The 18,580-nt window shown below is 54.0% G+C and overlaps 1 protein-coding gene across 1 annotated transcript in view; it reads left to right on the top strand.

The window, feature by feature from the left end:
- Positions 1-1,985: 1,985 nt before the first annotated feature.
- LMTK2 (lemur tyrosine kinase 2) overlaps positions 1,986-18,580 on the top strand; it is a 54,262-nt gene continuing 37,667 nt past the window's right edge. Inside the window, exons 1-2 of the mRNA XM_028528787.2 lie at positions 1,986-2,374; positions 18,152-18,276. Coding sequence (XP_028384588.1) covers positions 2,290-2,374; positions 18,152-18,276 — 210 coding nt within the window. The 5' untranslated portion in view covers positions 1,986-2,289. The remainder of the gene's footprint in view (positions 2,375-18,151; positions 18,277-18,580) is intronic.

Raw genomic sequence — 18,580 nt, 5'->3', positions numbered from 1 at the left:
CACACAGCCACGGAAAGGATTCAAGTGCACGAGGGGCCACATCGAGGTGCCGTGGAGGATGCCCCACTGCCAAAGCCGCAGTGAGCAGAAGGGACGGCTCTCTGGGAGGAGAAGGGTCCCGGATCCGCGCCGTTTGCCAGTTTCCACGGTGTAAACAAACACTCACACTGCGGCTGATTCCCAGCCACAGACGCGGCAGCACTGCAGCCGGCGTCGGCAAGAGCTATGCGGCCAACTGGGGTCGAACACGGTGCTGCCGGCCGCAGATGCAAACGCCCCGAAAGCGCAGAGAACCGTCCAACGCAGCACAATTTTGGATTTCATCACCAATTTGTGCCGAAGGCTGTTTTCTGATTCCCGCGTGAACCTGGACGAAGCACACAGGTTTCCACTGGTTTTGCAGGTTCTGGGAGTCTTCGAGGGAAGCACGGGGCAGAGGTGCGAGTGGCGAGCTGGGCAGTGCGGTGCAGGCTGCCATTAGACACGCCTGCGGAATGTGCACCTTAACCCCTGCTCCGAGAAGGGGGAGAGCGAGTCAAAACAAAACAAAACAAAACAAAACAACTGTTGGGCTTGCTCAAGTAATAACGAAACCTGCTTCGGGACTGTGGTCTGACGTGTTCTTCTTGGGGTGTCCTTTAATTAGGGTGAGCAGCCAAGGAGCTCGGGGGGCCCCTCCCAGGCCGCGGCCAGAGTGCTCCCTCGCTACCTCGGACTCCGCGCCCGGGCTTCCTGACAGGTGTCGAAGCACAACAGGGCGATTGTGTCTCCTCCCCAGACCTTTGCCCCCCTTCCCGTTCCCACGGAGAGATCGGCAGATAGCCGTGGTGGCTTGCGCCCAGCCCTTCACGTGCCAGCCAGGCTTTTCTTGGGGGGTTGCAGGCTTGCCCCGATCCTTCACCAGACATTCCCTGGGCCTGTGGTCTGTGTGTCCAGCGCCGGGGTCAGCGCCGCCGAGAGCTGGCGGCGTCTGGGACGGACCTCTGAAGAGTTTGGAGGACTGGGGAGGCTCTCCTGCGGCCAGTGGGCAGAGCCCCATCTGATACGATTCCAATCAGTTTCTCTCACGCACAAACTGGGCTCCCGCGTGTTTTCCAGAGAAGCCTAACCTTATCCCAGCCTCCAGGCCTCTCACCAGAACGTCACTTCTGCCTGCAAAGTGCTTTCTCTGCCCTTCCCCCGCTGTTGGTTGGGCCTTGTCTCTCCATGGGAAGAGGGCAGCCCCTGGGAGCTGCTCCCCCCTGGCACCCAGGGCCAGGACCAGACACCCCTCTTTTAGAGCATGACTGGGAGCCAGGCCCTGAGCCAGCCCCTGGGGAGCCCCAGCTGACGTGGGCACAGTTCTTGTCCTCAGGGAGCTGACAGTCGCAGGAACAATGAAACGTGGTGTCCGGGATAGCAGCCTGCCCCGGGCGGGGCCGGGGCACGCAGGGATGTTAGTCATTTCTCCTGGGCTCCGGGAGCGGCCTTCTCAGGTGACGTCATCGTTCAGGTGCGTCCTGACCCAAGGGAGGGTGCCGGGTGGCCAGGACAGGACAGGAAGGGCACTCCTGGCAAAGGGAATGGCTTGAGCCCAGGAGCTGAGTCAGTGGGTGTGAGGGAGAGGGATTACATTCTTGGTGAATTGAAATAAAACACCCAAAGTTCCTGGTGGCTGAAAGGACGTGTGGGTCAGCCTAAGGACAGGACCTAAAATGGTAAAAAAGACAGAGGACAAAACATGTTTTAAAATACTGAGAAAAAAATTCAGGATGGATTCTGGATGTTTTTTATTGTCTTCTTTATACTTCCCGGAATTTTTAAATTTACAATAATTGCCGGTATTACCTGCTGCCCACACGCTTCTCCGTCTGCAGGGGGCGCACACGCGGACACCCTCCCTCCGCCAGGTTAATGGGCGGAGCCTCCCGGGCCTGTGGAACTGACGATTGGCTAGATGGGCTGTCCATCGCGGCCTCCCGCCCCCGCTCTACGTCACATGACGCAGCCCATCATGGCGGCAGGAGCGCGGCTGCCCTGGCCCGCGGTTCCGCAGGGCTGCTGCCGTTGAGAGGCGGCGGCGGCGGCGGCGCGGGCGGCGCGGTCGGGCGGGCGGGAAGGATGGTGTTTCCATGGTCGGAGCGGCGGGCGCGGACCAGGAGCCGGGCTGAGGTTTGGCCGAAGCGACGCGCGCTCAGGAGCCGCCGGCGCGGGTGCCGCTGAGGCAGCGTCGGGAGGCAGGAGCGACTGACAGACGGACCGACGGGAGGCGACCCCGAGAGCCGGCCCCGGGGCGGCGCCGTGGGCGAGATGCCGGGGCCCCCGGCGTGGCTGCTGTTGCTGGTCCTGGCCGCCGGCAGTGCCGGGGCCACGCCACTTCCGCGAACAGGTGCAGGTGAGCGGGCCCACGGCGCGGACGGGGCTGCGGGGGCCCGGCTGCCGGACCGCCGCGGCCGGGGAGGAGGCGGCAGGCGGGGCCCGGCTGCCGGACCGCCGCGGCCGGGGAGGAGGCGGCAGGCGGGGTCCGGCCTCGGCGCCGGGGAATCGGAGGGCCTGCGGGGCGCGAGGCCCGGGGAAGCGAGCGCCTCGGGAGGTTTCTGCCGCAGGGGCGGGCTGCCTCTCCGGGGCCGGAGCGGGGGCGAGGCGATGCGGTTGGGCCGGGAGGGCGGCGAGCGGGGTGGCGGCGGCGGCGGCGGCGGCCGACCCCTCCCGGGGCGGACTGCGGTGCTGGCTCTAGACCTGTTGCCCGGAGGTCCTCAGCCCACATCCCGCCCTGGCAGTTCTGCTTCCCTTTCCAGATGGCACCTGCCTCGGGGGAGTTCCTCACGCCCCACGCTAAGAACCGTCCCTTCGCCCTCATCGCACGTAAACGCCAAGGGTCGGCGAGCTCTGCGGAGTTCCCTTCGGGCTCGGCAACTTGCTCTGAAGTTACGAATCGATGGTAGATCCTGGGCTGTGCATTCGGGTCGAACCTCTGGGGACGAGAAGGCAGCAACTCCATAAATACCCCTGTTTTAGGAGGCCAGTGATTAGAGAGCGGCAGCCTTTGAATAACTATTGACACACTGGCCCAAGGGGGTTGAGATTTCTATTTCAGCTAAGTCCGTGTGATTTTCTTTCATTCTTCAAGTTTTATCGGTAGGCATTTTCATTTGCAGTTTATTTTCCTAGATAAAACACCAACCCCTGAAAGCATTCCGAGTTGGGTCATTTTTTTTTTTTTTTATTTAAAAGAAAGAAATCGAGGCTAATTTGTTGTTACCATTTACCGCTTATCTTTGAAATGACGAGGCCGCGATTTTATAAATTCATAGATTTTTTTGCGTTGCCATAGACCGTAAGCAAACTTTAGTCCAATTTCTTTATTTTTCAGTGGCAGGCACTGAGGTTGGGGCTGGGGGTGGGGTTCGACTGACCTGCCCACGGTGGCAGAGCTGAATTGTAGGCAGAGTCGTAACTACATCCAGGATTGAGATCCCCCTGGTTGTGTGACTCAAGTCTTGTAACTGTGCGGGAATCCTCTGGAAGTCAAGGGCTATTTTAGAACGATGTTGGTTGGGTGCAGAGTGTGGAAGCTGCGGTCCCAGCAAAGGCGTGTTTTTCAGCCGCATCCACAGTGACAGCTGTTTGCGGTTGTCTCCGGAGCCGCACACCAGGTTGTGTCATTGAGCGCCCTTTGGTTGGGGACTTGTCATTGAGCGCCCTTTGGTTGGGGACTGCTTATCACCATGCCGTGTACTCTGTTGCTAAGTTTCTGGCACTGCCTGAGATCAGATGTTTGTGAGGTGCATTGTTTTCCGATCTCATAGACAAGAAGAGCATTACTAGAAGTGTATGGGCGGCCCAGGTAAGAGCCGCAGGAAGTATCCGGGAAGTTACAGAGGACGATACGGGAAGGTGGAGGCAGTGGTGCTGCAAGTTACCGGTGAGGAAATTGAAAGGTCACCATGGAGTGGGGTGGTGGGTAACAAGTAGAAGGGATTCAAGGCGTTTCCAGATGACTTTGCACTCAATCGAGTATTCATGCATTTAGAAAAAGACTCTGTGTGGGAACCTGCAGAGGTGTGCCTTCCTGCAACCCCCTTGCTTGGCATGCTTCTTGTTCCGCTCTCTCCCTGTCGTGCGCAGCGGGGTGCGGATGGCGACACCCAAGCGTTCAGAGGGCTGTGAGACGACTGGGGGGAACATCAGCCCATAGAGGGAAGTATCAAATCTTGAAATAAATAATGCGTGAGTAAATATTTGGTGATTTATAGCAGCTTTTTGCAGATTTTCCCTGCGTATTCTGTTGCTTGGAAAGTGTGTAGTTAGACAAGTGGCTTGTGAATGACAGGCAAACAGAGTTAAATTCTGTGGGAAAGATGCACAGTTGTGCATACATTTGGGGGTTTGTGTTTCCACCCAGGGGAGATTGTTGATCCTGGTGGCAGAGGTAGGTTCTAGACCAAGGACAATGAAGAAAGCCCTGAGCGAACCCTGGTAAGCGAGCTCACTGGTGAAGGAAGAGGAACCCCTGTGAACATATGGGGCAGACAGAAGAGCAGTTACAGGTTCAAGCCTCTGGCGATCCGAGGCCGGCCCTCCACACGAAGGAACTGCTGGCCATCGTCAAATTGGGGTAGAGCGTTGCTCAGGGTCGCTTTGCCTCCTTGGCCCTATTCTTGCTACTTAAAGTGCAAACCGGTTGGTTAATAGTGCTTCGGAGAAAGGGTGGCTTATCCAAGACAGGTTGGAAAAAAATATTTGGATTTTTATCCTTTGCCAGCCCATTTGCATGGGGAAAGCAATGAGGCCATTTCCTAAAATGTGTCATGTAAATTGAAATTCATTTATCCAAGGGTTTTTTTTTTTTTTGGTCATCCAGTATCATTTCTAGGTTTAGAAGTTAAAACGAGTGTCCACCCATTTAATCATAATAAAACTTTGCAAACGTGTGGATTGTCTTTGCCCATTGGAGGCAAGAAGGCATCTCTTGGTTGAACTTTATTTTGGGCCTCTCCCTGGGAGTCCCGCACACCCTCCCTGCAGGCCTCCTTCCCTGAGAACCCGCTCCTCAAGGGCCTCGTCACGCGGCCGAGCTCTGGCTGACCCTCCCTAGGGAGTGTGTGCAGAGGAGGCCGCTGTCTCTCGCGGTCAGATCGCCGCGCTAAGGCTGCAGTTCAGGCTCTTTCCTACGGGCCCGGTCGTCAGATCGCTCCTCTCGCAGAAAGCATGTGTGTGCCTGCTGTTAGACCCTCCGGCCCCGCATCGTACAGGGGATCTCGCGCGCGTGAAGGGTCCCTCTGGGTCCGCAGCTCACCCATCGGCTCCGGCAGTGCCTAGACGAGGAAACCGTGTCTATTGTCCTGTGGCACATTGGGTCACGGAGCACAGAGGAAGCTTTCAGCAGCGCCAGATAAAGGACCTCACGGAAGTCAGCGAAGCCGAAGCCGGTGGGACTCGGCTACTGATTAAACAGCAGCTTGTGAAACCCGGCTCTTGTTTTAGGTTAAACACACACAGACTTGTATCTTGATAGAGATTTCTGAAGTAAAGGTAGTGTTTCCCGAAGTATGACTTTTTGTGTTTATCGTAACAACTTCTGAAAAATAAGACGTACTTTCAATAAGCTATCCATCCGCATAAGTCACTTCAGGGTTTGTCGCTCTGAGGCATGAGAATCGGCTAGGTTGTAATCCTTTCGGTTGGCGGCAGCGGGGGGTTAACTGAGCAGGCTCATTTGCACAGTGGTGGGGAGTCTGTCCAACGGTTTTGTGGCTGATTGGCATTGAAGTTATCAAATTCCTTCAGTTTTGCTGATACCAACGTGCTGTTTATGCAGCTCTCGAAATTTAGAGTCCTTGGGCCCTCTGTGTCCCCTGTGGGCTGTGTCGCCTAGATAACAGCTGTGCGGGTGATAAAAAAGACTTTGCAGGGGAAGTAAGGGACGGCCAGGGTTCTGGAACAGTTAAGTGTGTCTTCAAAGAGTCCTGGTAGGTGCAGCATGAAACGAGTCCAGTGTTCCAGGCCAGCTGAGAGGGAAAGCCGTGAACCAGTCACAGAAGAGCAGGTCCTGAAGCCAGAACCTGGACTTTGGAGTTCGTCTGGGTGTGAGCCTCCCGCCCACCTCAGTAGCTCTAAGACGTCTTGACCTCCCCAGGCTTCTCGGACTCAGTCACTAGCACGGGCTCATGACAGTGTTTACCTGAGGAGGGGTGTTGGGCAGGGGGCAGGGGCGCTGGGCACTGTGGGTTTCCTCACTGTGTCCGATGTGTACTCCTGAGGGGTCATCGTAGGATGGACTAGTGCGGGGGTGTGCAGCCTCCAAGAAGAAACTCAAAGTGGAATGCCCAGAACTTGCTGGATTTAAACAGTCTTTGTTACTCAGAATAATTTGCTATTTGGTGGGTGAAGACCAGACCCTTTAAATCTAACGTGAATATGATAGGCTGGTATTGTTACTTCTTGGAATTCATAATGTTGGGGAATTACGCTAGAAATTTTTAAGATGATCTGGATTAGTCTGCTTTTATGTAATAAACCTCCTTTTAAGCATCAAGATGACTAACACTCTCGCATGTGAGCAATCGCTGGTTTTAACTTAAAGGCACCCAGCGCAGTCTAAGTTTAGTGGACCCCAAGCAGAACGTGGACTCACATAAAGCGCCCGTGAAGGCAGCCGGTCACCCTTGGGCCAGCACAGGGCGGCGGCTTGCCTTTGAAAATGTCATTTGGGGAGATGACTGTGACCGTCTCTTCCCCGTCTCTAAAATCACACATTTTTGCATTCTCCTAGCTGGGCTTTACTCCTTTTAAAATGCGTCCTGCTCAGACGCGAGGAGAGGAGCGTTACGGGACGGAGGAGCTGGGCGGGCGTCCCAGGCCTTGGGCAGACCGCTACAGCCAGGCCTGTTTTTCGACTCGACCCTCGGCCTTCCTGGGCGCCCTCGTGTGAAGACGCGGCTGTGGGAGTGGGAGGAGGAGACACGGGACACCGGAGGGTCAGAGCGGGTGCTGGGCTGCAGTGTTTTTAAACTGGGGCAGGTGACTGGTTTGGAGCCACGCCCTGGCACGACAGTTATTTGCCACAAAGAACAGGCGTATCAGAAAAATAACCTCTCTATTTCAAAAAAGGGTTTTTTTTTTTCTTTTTTGTTTTTGGTTTTGCTAAGGTTAGCACCGAGCAAAGATTCCAGATTTCTTTCGACTTTGCTGGGATTCAAGTGGGGACAGAGAATTGTTGGTGCCGACTGTTTCGGGTGCCTGAGAGTTCTGTGCAGCCTCAGCTTCCCACTAAGTCCTGCATTCTTGCCCAGTCCTTAGAGACCCCTCACCCCAAGGACCCCCAACCCCAAGGACCCCCAGAGTGTTTCCTTGTGGGACGGGGGTTCCACGGGGTGCAGTATGGAACCACTGGAACTTAACTTTTATTTTCATTTCATCTCTTTAAAATTTTGGCTTATGTGACTTTTTGATATATAGAGCATGTTGGTACACTAACACATTTTTATAGTTTGTAAATAAATAAATTTACATGAAATAAAGGAATGTAAAGAAAATTTACAGGTGGGCGGGCTGTGTGATCACAGAAAGTTTGGATTCGTTGTACCAGTCTGCAGTTTGCATTCAGCAAATGCCATTGTTTAAGTTCTGCCTCTTCGCCCAGGTTGCAAGGACTGCGTCTCCTGTGCTTAGCGTCCCTCGTGTTTGCACGTGCTCTCATGGTGCGTAGGTGATCAGTGAGAGTTTGTGGATGAGGACGGTCAGGGTGGTACCTGAGAGCTGAGCTCACCAGACCGGCACTTGTGTGTGTGTGTGTGTGTGTGTGTGTGTGTGTTTAAAGGAGAATATGTAGCTTAGAACCTCTGATTCTTCCGTGAACCCTGCTTTTCATCCAGCCACAGTGCGTTGCCTGGAATGGGGCCATTTGTGCTTGTTTCATTTTAGATTTACAGAAAAGTTGCAAAGGAAGCACAAAGAGTGCCTGTGTATCCTTCTCCCAGATTTCCCCATTGCCGACATGGTACAGCCGTGTGGCGCATTCGTCTCGGGTGGGGGCCAGCACTCACACGTCATTATTAACTGAAGCCCGTCCCTTACGCAGTTTTGTAGTGTTTCCCGAGTCCCGCGTCTGCCCCAGGCCACCACGTTACGTGTGGTTGTCCCGTCCCCCTAGGCTCCTCCAGTCTGCACTTTGCTTGGAGAAGTGCCGCTCAGGTGGTTCGTAGCACACCCGCTGCGGGCGTTGGCCGACTCTCTTCCTGGTGCTTAGGGGCTGTGTGTCCTGGGGTGGAGCTCCGTGCAGGTGAGGCGTAGTTCTCATCACGTCACCGCGTCACGCCCTGGGTCCTGGGGTCCTGGGTGCGCGCTTTCAGTGTGGCTGCCGTGGCACACTCTGCCTGAGCTTTCACTGCCGGGAGAGGGTGCCGTCCGTCCCACTCACCGTTTCCAGCCCCTGAAGTCGCCGTACTTCGATCTGAAGCCCAAGAGCCTGCCTCCTCCCGACCGCCGGGCTGAGGTGCTGCCGGCCAGCCAGTGTTCCCCTGTGAGGTTCCTGTTTCCTGCCCGCGCCACGGCGCACGTGGGCTCCGCCTGGGCTTCAGCGGTTACTCACCCGCTGAGGTCCACACTCCACCTCCTTGGGGGGAACTGCTGTGTATCTGTGTTACTTGGAATTCCCCCCATTGTTTCTTTATTCAATTGCTGTGTCAGTATGGACACGTGGTATTGATAACGCACTTTGGGTGATAATCCGGTACCGTGTTTTTTATTTCACTGCTCAGATCGTACCAGTGTTGGCCATCGGGAGCTCTCTCCGTTGGTTCCTGTGCCCCTTTTCCCCCCCAAACGCTGCGTACTTTCTGATACTACAAGAAGCTGTAGGCTCATCTTTACGTTCCCGGCTCCCGCCCTGGGACCAGCCACTTCTCCAGGCTGCTCCTGTGTTGGAGAACGGTGTTAGACACCGAGACCTGGGCGCTGGCTCCGCTCACTGCTGCTGGGACACTCACAGTAGGGTTCGAACCCTCTGCTTCCTGTATCTTCTCCTAGGTGTTGGGGAAAAGAGAGAGGGAGAGAGAGATTTTGGAGGGACAGACGACCTCGTTGAGACGGGTGACTTGGAAGGGTCCTGCCCACGTTTTCCGTCAGTCACGGGACCACCTAGTATTAATCACCGACTAACACCCGCCGTGAATACTCTGCCTCCCACGCTTGCTTGCGATGCGGCCGTGTCGGCAGGGGGCTTTTATTTTAGAGCCGTGGGCGTTTGAAAGGTAGATTTGCTCGACTCTCTCCGAGAGTAGCCTAATCTCTAAAAATATGAGGCAAACCTCTTACACTTAAGAATTGAGTTATTTTTAGGGGTCTGTCGGCTTTCGAAATTATTGAAAGGGATTGTGGGCATCTCCTTTAACTGGTGAAGGCTCAGGTCACACATCTGATGGCGGGGCTCTTGAAGGCCACGGGTGGTAGACTTGTTTTGATCTGTTTACAGAGTTCTTCTTTTTTCTTAGGGAAAATTTCAAACCTACACGGAAGTCGAGGAAATCACAGAATGAACCGTCAAGTACCCATCACCCAGCATCGATAGTTTTTGGTTTATAGTTACTGTTGTTCGCCTGGACCCTTCCCACTGTCTCGGACCCTGTTGTATTGTTGTAGCTCCCAGCTGTGGTGTCAGTTCAGCAGAAAATGTTTCAGGAGAAAGTAAAGATGTTTTTATGAAACAGGAACGCTTCTTCAAGATCACCTGGGGGTTTGTAGGAATGCCTGTTTCTGAGCCCCCGGCAAACCAGCTGAATCGTGTTTCTGGAGGTGGGCCTGGGAACCTGCATTTACTGTGCTTTTCTGGTGATTTTCTCTGCCCCCCACACAAATATTTTATCTACTACTAGGGACGAAATAATATCAGTTATCTAATATAAATCTGTTGGCCTGTAGAGTTAGTGAGTTTCAAGGAAGGAAGAACTGTTTACAATAGAAAAAATTTAAATGAGTGTCAACACCTAAAAGCTGAAGAGGTCACTACCCCTGCCCTCTGCACAGGAATATCGTTCTGAGGAATCTTCCTGTGAAGAGCTCCTGCTCTGTAACCACAAAGGAATTTAAACACTCCAGGGCAGAACACCCTTACAGCTCAGCATACCTTTGATTCTTTTTTAACTTCAGCCCCTTCTCTGAAAGTCAGTGTAAATAATAACCTCTTTATGTCTTATAAATATCCTGTGTAAATAATCAGTGAAAACTGTGAGCCGGCACCCTGACAGTCAGATGCAGCACCGTGAGCCGAAAACCGTGTGGTGCGGGCGAGCCCTCTGCAGCCCAGCCCGGCACGGACTCCGCGCCGGGCCAGCTGCGGCCCAGGGACACTGCGGATCCCCGCGTGAGGCTGGTGCTCGGCCGACACGGTGGCTGGCGGGGCTGGTTTTTTCCAGTACGATATCATGATAACAGCTTGGTTTTTGGAACGTTTATTTTTTTCAAATTAGTTGATTTTGGAATAGCCTAGGATTTGTAGCCTATTTTATATTTTTCAACAGGTGCTTTTTTAAAAAGGTAGTAGATATAGTAGACACATTTTGATATATTTGTGGTGACGTATAAAATATTCTTATAATTAGCTAAAAAAGAAAGTCAACTGTCTTTGAAAATGCTACATTATAATGATTGTATAATCAGTTGGGCTTGATTAAAAACATCATAGGCTCACATACGAGTGCATATAATTCACGACTTTCTTTCTGGCAACACGTGTGCCTGGAACAGGAGGAAAGAATTTAGTTACAAGCATCTATGATAGAGAACTTTGAGAGAGACATTGCTCTTATCCCAAAGTAAAACCACCGTAATTTAATTTTTAAAATCTCTTTGTCTTTCTCCTTTGTTCTCCACATCCACAGTCCATCCCAAATACTTACTATGTCGTGGTTGTTCTTCTTCCTCTTCCTCTTCCTCCTGTAGTGAACAGGAGACTTGAGCTTGATATGGTAAATTGCAAACCTCAGTTATAGGAAGTAAACCTCTGAGATGTCGTGGACTTAAAGTTCGTGATCATTTTGCACATTTGAAATATCTATTTAACCAACTAGTAATGGTGACACTTTGTAGTTTCAGTTTTTTATTGCAAAACGGAAGTGTTGTGATCTGCTGGTTGCCTCTCAGGTGAGCCTGTAAGTGCATGTATTATTCACATTGCCGAGTCTGCCTCTGAGCCCTCCGTAAAGTCAACCTCTGCTCCTTTCAGAAGGGAAAAAGTTCCTCTTTCTGGTTGTCCCCGGCACTGCCCCTCTAGAATGGTTCTTTATGTCAGCAGCAACTGTTCCTTTCCAAGGATCCAGCCTGCCAGTTGCGGCCCAGAGCCCCACTTGACTCTGACTTCAGGCTGTTATTAAAACGCAACACCCAGCACTGATTGCTAGTGAGACACTGAAAAATGACCAACTCACCAAAATAGTCCCCTGGGGACACTCTACCCGTGGCCTGCTGCTGGGGTGCAGCCCAGAAATCTGCAATTTAACTTTCCTTTAAAAAAAAAACAGACTTGAGCGAAAGATCAGATTGCCAATATTAGCCACACAGGCACCTGGTAGACTCATAACATGTTGGAACTACAGGTCCTGTAGACAGAACCTGAGAGCTGAGGTGCCCGTTTCCGGGGGAGGAGCCGAGGCCCCGAGAAGTCAGGCAGCAGTGCGGCCCCACGCTGCCAGGCGGCGGCGGCGGACTGGCTGCAGAGTGAGGGGCCGCCTGCCCTGGGCCGCCGAGTTCACTGCCTCGCGCTGTCGACGGCACCGTTTCCAGTGTGATGCGCACGCAGAGACGAGTCCCAGTCACTTCTCCTCTGGATGCCCGCTTCTGCTTGGTGTCTGGAAGTGCCGAGATGAGATTTACTCTCCTGGCCTTTGACTCCAGGGTGCAGAAGTTGTATTGTCCGAAGTCGTGTTGTGAGTCCAGTTCCGCCACCGACGTGCCTGCACACTCGTGCAGATCTCCATGGGAAGTCGTAGGGAAGGAAAAGTGTCCTTTCCTCCAGACAGCGGTGGTGCACCGTCGTGGCCGGTGTCGGGGAGGAAGCCAGGAGGCTGGCCCTGCGGTGCTGCTTCTGGGCCCGCTGCTGCCCGGGCTGGGCCTGGCTTCCTGGACCGCAGGCCGGTGTGGCTCAGACCTGCCGCGAGTGTCTGAGCACGGGGGTCCCCCCACAGCCCAGCCGTGCGGTCAGCGTCGTGAAGACTCCTGGTCACAGAGGACTGCCCTGCCACCGTTTCCCCGGGGGTGGGCACAGCGGTCCGACAGATGTCATGCGAGCCTGACACGCCTTTGGCCACCCCGGGCCTCCGTGGGTGAGCTCCTCTGTGCTGCCTTGCGCCCTGGCTAGCGTTTCCCAGGCTGGACGGAAACAAACGTTTGCCGGCAGATTTCAGCGGCACCGGCTGAGGAAGCAGCAGCGCCGTGCGCTCCCTCTCGTGGGCGTGGTTTCCCACACTCTGTCTCCGCCCAGAGTGCGCTCCCTCTTGTGGGCGTGGTTTCCCACACTCTGTCTCCGCCCAGAGTGCGCTCCCTCTCGTGGGCGTGGTTTCCCACACTCTCTCTCCGCCCAGAGTGCGGTGTCGCACTGTGGCGGCCCGGGCAGACTGGTGTCCAGACTACACCAGGCGCAGAGCCACGTCTCCGAAGCACCTGCTGAGATCCCTTCTCCCCAGCGCCGGAGTGGCGGCCCAGGGACGTGGCCCCGTCTCCCCGTCCCGCGTGTCCCGGGGCTCCCACAGAGCAGAGGGCGCCTTTGGGTTTTTGCTTTGCCAGCAGGGAGCAAAGCGGCTCCTGCAGCTTCCGGTGACATGAGATGACGTGGAGAACGTGGTGTGTGTAAGTAAACAGTCAGCACCACAGGAGGACATAAGTTGGGGGAAATCCCCAGTTAAAAAAACTTTTATTTTTTAAAGGAAACAGCTTACTAGTTATAGTGCTAACCATGGACTGCAAGCAGAACAGGTAAATGAAGAAAGTTTGTGGGAGTTCCCTGAGACCTGGGGAACAAGCGACAAACTATTGATAGTGGGAAGGGGAGAGCCACCCAGTACAGTGCGCATTAGGGTGTGATTAGTAGTAGTGGGAGGAGACTCTTTGCCAAATGACGGCATAAAATTATCGAAGGACCGCTACGTTTATAATATTGTTTGGCTCTTAAAACATGGGTTTATTCTGTTAACCAGGAGAATAATTATGAATTTCTTTCCCCCTTCCTTGCTGGAGCTCCTTAGTTGGTGTCTCATTTTTTTCTTACTTCCTCCTGCACTACCCCACCCCCCTCTGAATTGAAGGCCAGACTCCACGCGGGCCCTGGGAGTCATTGGTGAGAACACAGGCCTGGTCCTGACCCTGTTGAGCTCGCAGTCTAGTGGGGAAGACATACGGGCACTTAAAACACTAGTGTGATAAACTCCACGGTGGGGAAGTGCAGGGGCCTTGGGGGTCCAAAGGCAGGGACTCCACCCTGTGGGACCAGTTTTCAAGTTGAGATCTGAGCAGTGAGGATGAATTGGTGGAGGGGTGTGCCGATGGGAGAGTTTCCTGATAGGAAATGCATATTTGGTCTTTGTTGTTCATGTTGTTCAAATGCATACGTTGTTCCCTTCCCTGCACAAACCCTTGGAATTTCCTGAATGAGGGGGGCGATGGGAACAACATCTCTTGTCATTAGTAGCAAGCCCCTGTCAACCGTACCTGAGTTGATGCCACTGAAGTGACTCTGGGTTGGCTCCAGAGAGCTTCAGCACGAGGCTCGTGGCCGGAGAGGCCAGCCGTGCGCCTGGAGGGTTCGAGCCCTCAGTCCCACCCTTGTGGCGTGGACCACTGGGTAACCAGACGGTAGATAGGAGGCCATTTCTCTTTATGAAAGTATGTCAGCTAGTAATTGAAGGTGGATGACAAAATTAGAGTATCAGCATTTTGCAATTTCTTTTTTTAAAGAAGATTTTATTTATTTATTTTTAGAGAGAGGGGAAAGGAAGGAGAAAGAGAGGGAAGGAAACCTTGATGTGTGAGAGAAGTATCGATCAGTTGCCTCTTGCATGCCCCCAGCAGGGGACTGGCCTGCAACCCAGGCATGTGCCCTGACCGGGAATCGAACCAGCGACCTTTCACTTTGCAGGACGATGCCCAACCAACTGAGCCATACCAGTCAGGACGCATTTTGCAATTTCTAATGGATGGAGCATTGATTATCATTTTTTTAAATCTGTGGGCCTTTACAATCTTTTATTTAACTCAAAAATGTACTCATAGGTAACCCTTTAGTTAACTACATATATGTTCAGATTGCAATGGAAGTTCCAGGCAGGGATTTATAATGGTTGAATTAATAATCAGGTAGTAGTCTTGACTCACTCTGAGTCATTACTGAGAAATTGCAGGCTCCAAATTATGTGTCTGTAAAACAGATAACAGGTACCTGCCTCTTGGAGTTTCTCAGGGTTTCTGCTTATTAAATCAGGTGCTAGATATCTATTAAAATAGCTTTGGAAGTGTGAAATGACAGCTCACAGAATGGTTTCGGAGATGCCGAGGGTGTTTTGCTCAGTGTCCGGGGGAAGCAGGCGGAGCGCCCACACCTGTGGTCACTCGTCCCCAGTCTGCACCGGGCGAGCTGCTGGAGCGTCAGGAGACGCACCTGCTGTGGTTGGTGTTTGTCTTTAGTAGATGATTGGTTGGGTTTATGCGTTTCTGAATGTCATCGACCGAGAATGTTGAGGGAAAACCATCTTGCTTCCTGGTTTCCTAGCAGTTGTAATCAGGAACCTTGCAGGGAGGGGCTCTGTCTGTAGTTCGACCACGGGTTGGGGGGGGGGTTAGCTGTAGTTCCTCATGGCTCGAATGTACTTCCTGTCCGTGGCTTATGCACACCCATCTTACCTTCCAGCCTGTGCTAGGTTGGCCCAGTTCTTCATTTGATGGAAGTTTGTCCTGCACTGTATGTAGAGTTTTTTTAAAGCATAGTACTTTGGACTAATAAAAAAAATACAGTAAATAAAAAAATAGTTTTTAAAAGTGGTGAAACTGTAAAAATGTCTACTGACAGCCACCCAGTGAGATCCTTTTCAGGCCGTCGTTAGTAGAGGGCTTCAGGCAGGACCGGTGGACACCGAGGTTGGGCAGACTGCTGCCCGTTGGGGAGCACAGGCCCTGTGGGGGCTCCAGGAGGCACCTAGGCGGAGCGAATCGGTAGGAGGCGGGGCCGAGCCGGCAGAACCTGTCATTTGTGACTCGGGGGCGCCTCCTCACGCCCGCCTAACCCCTCGCAGAGGCCGGTGGGCGGCATGAATCAGGAAACCGGGCTGTCGGCAGGCAGTCCTGATCAGACTCTACGATGAAGGAGGTGGTGCGTGATGGTTAAAAGTTGCAGGAGAAAAGAGAGGGAGAGTAAGTTAGTGTTTGCTACGTGGAGTCGGCAGGAGAGCCCCGGAATGTGGACTGTCCTGACAGTGACAGACCTCAGTTCTTACTTAGGTTAGGCTGTTTGCAAGTGTTAAAAGTTAACCGCGTGGAGGCAGAACACTGCGGTGTCCTGGGCAGCGCGCGGATGTACTCAGTGCCCCCGAGCCTGGAGTGTACACCCCCGAGTCTGGCCCTGCCGCTCCCCACTTTGCGTCCTCATCTGTGGCGTGGAGCTGGTCGAGTTCCCTCAGAGGTGCTGTGACGGTCGAATGAGATCGCGCTGGGGTTGGTGGAATCTCAGATACACTTGACTGTCACACCCTTGTCTCTGTGCCCTTGAAGAGAAGGGCCTGTGCCAGTGAAACCAGCTTTCCAGGGTGCGCTGTGTCTGAATCCAGGGGTGTTAAAGTGCGGTGGGCAAACTGCATTTTAAAAATAAACGAAACACAATGGGTATGAGTGTGCTTTGCTGGGATATGCCTCAGGAGTCATATTTAGTTTTTACTGTATGAGTCGGGGGCGGGGGAACAGTTACAGCATGAACGCCAGTGCGGACGCACGGGCCGAGCGGGATGAGAGGACAGGGGGCCGCAAGGAGGAGGAGGGGTCTGTCTGGGTCTTCTTCCCTCGCAGAAAGCGGCCCCCAGGCCTCGCCCGGGTTAGTGTGGGAGTGCGTGTGCGCAGTGTCTGCAGTGAGGGCGTTCTGTCTGTCCGTGCACGCGCACTTCCCTCTGGCCTGGGTCTTCCGAGGAATCACCGAGCCACTCCGTGTCCAGTGCGTGGACTCTCCTGCTGTGGGTGTCGGGTCTAGAACTTGCCGGTGCTCAGCAGCCCTTGGTTAACTGCAGTGTGTCGCTTGTGAGCAACAGAGCGTGTTTCAGCGTTGCTTTCACAAGTAGACCTTTGTTACTGAAAAGGACCTTAGTCCTCTCTGCGGTTGACTTTGGGTGGCCCTGCTCTTCACGGAAGTCGTTTTATGGTCAAGAGTCGTCATGCTTGCGTCAGGGTTGGGGTTGGTTTTTCTTTTCTTCGGGTCCTGCGGCTGCACCAAAGACAGGCCGGGGCGTCGTTCACTGCCAGTCCCCACGCCTTCCCCTCGGCGCGTTTGTGCACGTCGTTAGCTGTAGCTGAGGATTTTGAGGAAAAGTTTATTTCAGAACTTATCGTGGCAATCATTTCACAATATATGCCCGTGTCAAACCATCGCCTCGTGTGCCTTCAACTGACACCATGTTAAATGTCAGTTACATCTCAGTAACGCTGGGCGGAAATGTTTGTTTCTTAGTGGAACACCAGCAGGCGAGGCTTACCAGCTTGCTCCAAAGCAGCTGCTCAGCGTAGCCCTGGTTGGAGGAGGCGTTTCCAGAGAGCCCCCTGTCGGAGGTGGGGTTCCACACAGCCTGCGTGCTCTAGGCAGGGCCGCGCACGTCGCCACGGAGGGTTGGGAAGTGGGATGTTTTAGGCTTTGTGGCTTGCGGGCACCGTCTGTTGCGTGCTGTTTCGTTTCGTTTTATTTTGAAGACGTCCCTTTAAAGATGTACAAAGTCATCTTAGCTGCCCCCTACCCCGCTGGCCGCTGCCATGCAAAAAGCGGTCACAGGCGGGGCTTGCAGAGCCCGCTCCGGGGAAGGGCTCCTGAACACCTCGAGGAGGCTCCTCGGAGAAGGGCAGGTCCACAGCCGCTGGGGTCGGGGCGTAGAGGAGGAGCCTGGGGCCAGCCGGAAGGGCGGGGCGGGAGGATGAAGGGAAAGTGGGGTGCGTCCTAGAGGCCCAGTCGTCAACTGGACAGAGCCCCAGGGCCAAAGCTGGAACAGTTTGAGCGAGAAAATAATGGTAATGCTGGATTGTGACCCCAAGAATGTGAAGTGTCTGTGAGTCCGTAACTGTGAGTGCGGGAGGAGGAGCAACTCCTGCTCACAGGGGCGTTACAGACAAGGAATGAAGAGGGAACGAGGCAGCTTCAACATTTGTCTGCGCATCTGTCATGCTCCTCAGGAAGCCCCCCAGGGGTGTACCCTGGGCTTTGGGACCCACTTCTAAGGGGCAGAGAACGGGAAGGGGGAGGTGGTCGCCTCCCATTGGTGAACTCTGGCAGGAGCCACCTGGCCAAAAGGCCATCGTTCACACCTCCCCCCCCCTCCCGGAATAAGGGGCGCCAACACCGTCGCCCTGCAGTGATGGGAGGAGAGGGCCGTTCATTCTGGGCTGTTCTGGATCTTCTGGCACAACTGCAGCCCCAGCGCAGTCACGAGGCAACCCAAACGGGAGACGCTTTACAACGAAGTCCGAGAAGCACTGGGGATGGGAGACGAGTAAGGGGACAGGATGATTAGATGCAGCGTCCACGGCCGGGACTGAGTCTGGGAAAGCAAAGGAACGTCAGTGGGAAGACCAGTGAAATCCGAACACAGCCTGAGGCTCAGTCAGTGGTGGTCTGGGATGCTGCTGCGGTCTGAGCTCTGAGGAAGGAGCCGCGGAGACCTGAGCCGTCAATGTCGGTGGGAGCAGGTGAAGGGTGGTGGGGACTCCGGATTGTATCTGGGACTATTCTGTAAACCTAAGATTGTTTCACAACAAGATTTTTTAAAACCCTAACTGCTTACTCTGGATTGGTTATCAATTTCATCTTGAGCACTTACGCATTATTAAGCATTTATTGACTCTTGGTCCCATTGACATTTGGTGGAAAATGCACTGATTCGCTCGTTGGAGTTGCTTGTGGCGTGCCCACGTTGTTAAGATGACTGACTTCTCTCCCCAGGGGGGCTGCCTGCGGCAGAGGTCTCCTTGCCCTCTGTGGTCCTGTCCGCGTGCACCTTCATCGTGCTGGTCGTGCTGGTGGCCAAGTGTGTTTCCTGCTGCAAGGACCCGGAAATAGACTTTAAGGTGAGCACAGGTGGTGGGAACATTTAAAACCAGCCTCTGGTACGTTTGTTGATAGAATGGCCAGACTTCACTGCCCCGGGGCACGGGGCTGCAGACCTCCTCTGTGGGAGCCAGCTGGTAACCGCGTCCTGCCGCGGCAAACAGTCCGTGCCGTGGGCCGTGCCGGGTGTGGGCACGGCCGCCCGACTCCCGGCTTGCCGTTGCGGTGCCGACGCCAGCCACAGACACCACAGAAGCAGACGGCTGTGGCTGCATGCCGGTGAAACTTCATTTACCGAAGTAGGTGGCTTGGACTGGGCTCACC

This window comes from Phyllostomus discolor, chromosome 13 (genome assembly GCF_004126475.2).
Source record: "Phyllostomus discolor isolate MPI-MPIP mPhyDis1 chromosome 13, mPhyDis1.pri.v3, whole genome shotgun sequence".
NCBI classification, from domain to species: Eukaryota; Metazoa; Chordata; class Mammalia; order Chiroptera; family Phyllostomidae; genus Phyllostomus; species Phyllostomus discolor.
The sequence above is the reverse complement of the archived record's forward strand: the minus strand, read 5'-3'. Positions and strand labels throughout refer to the sequence as shown.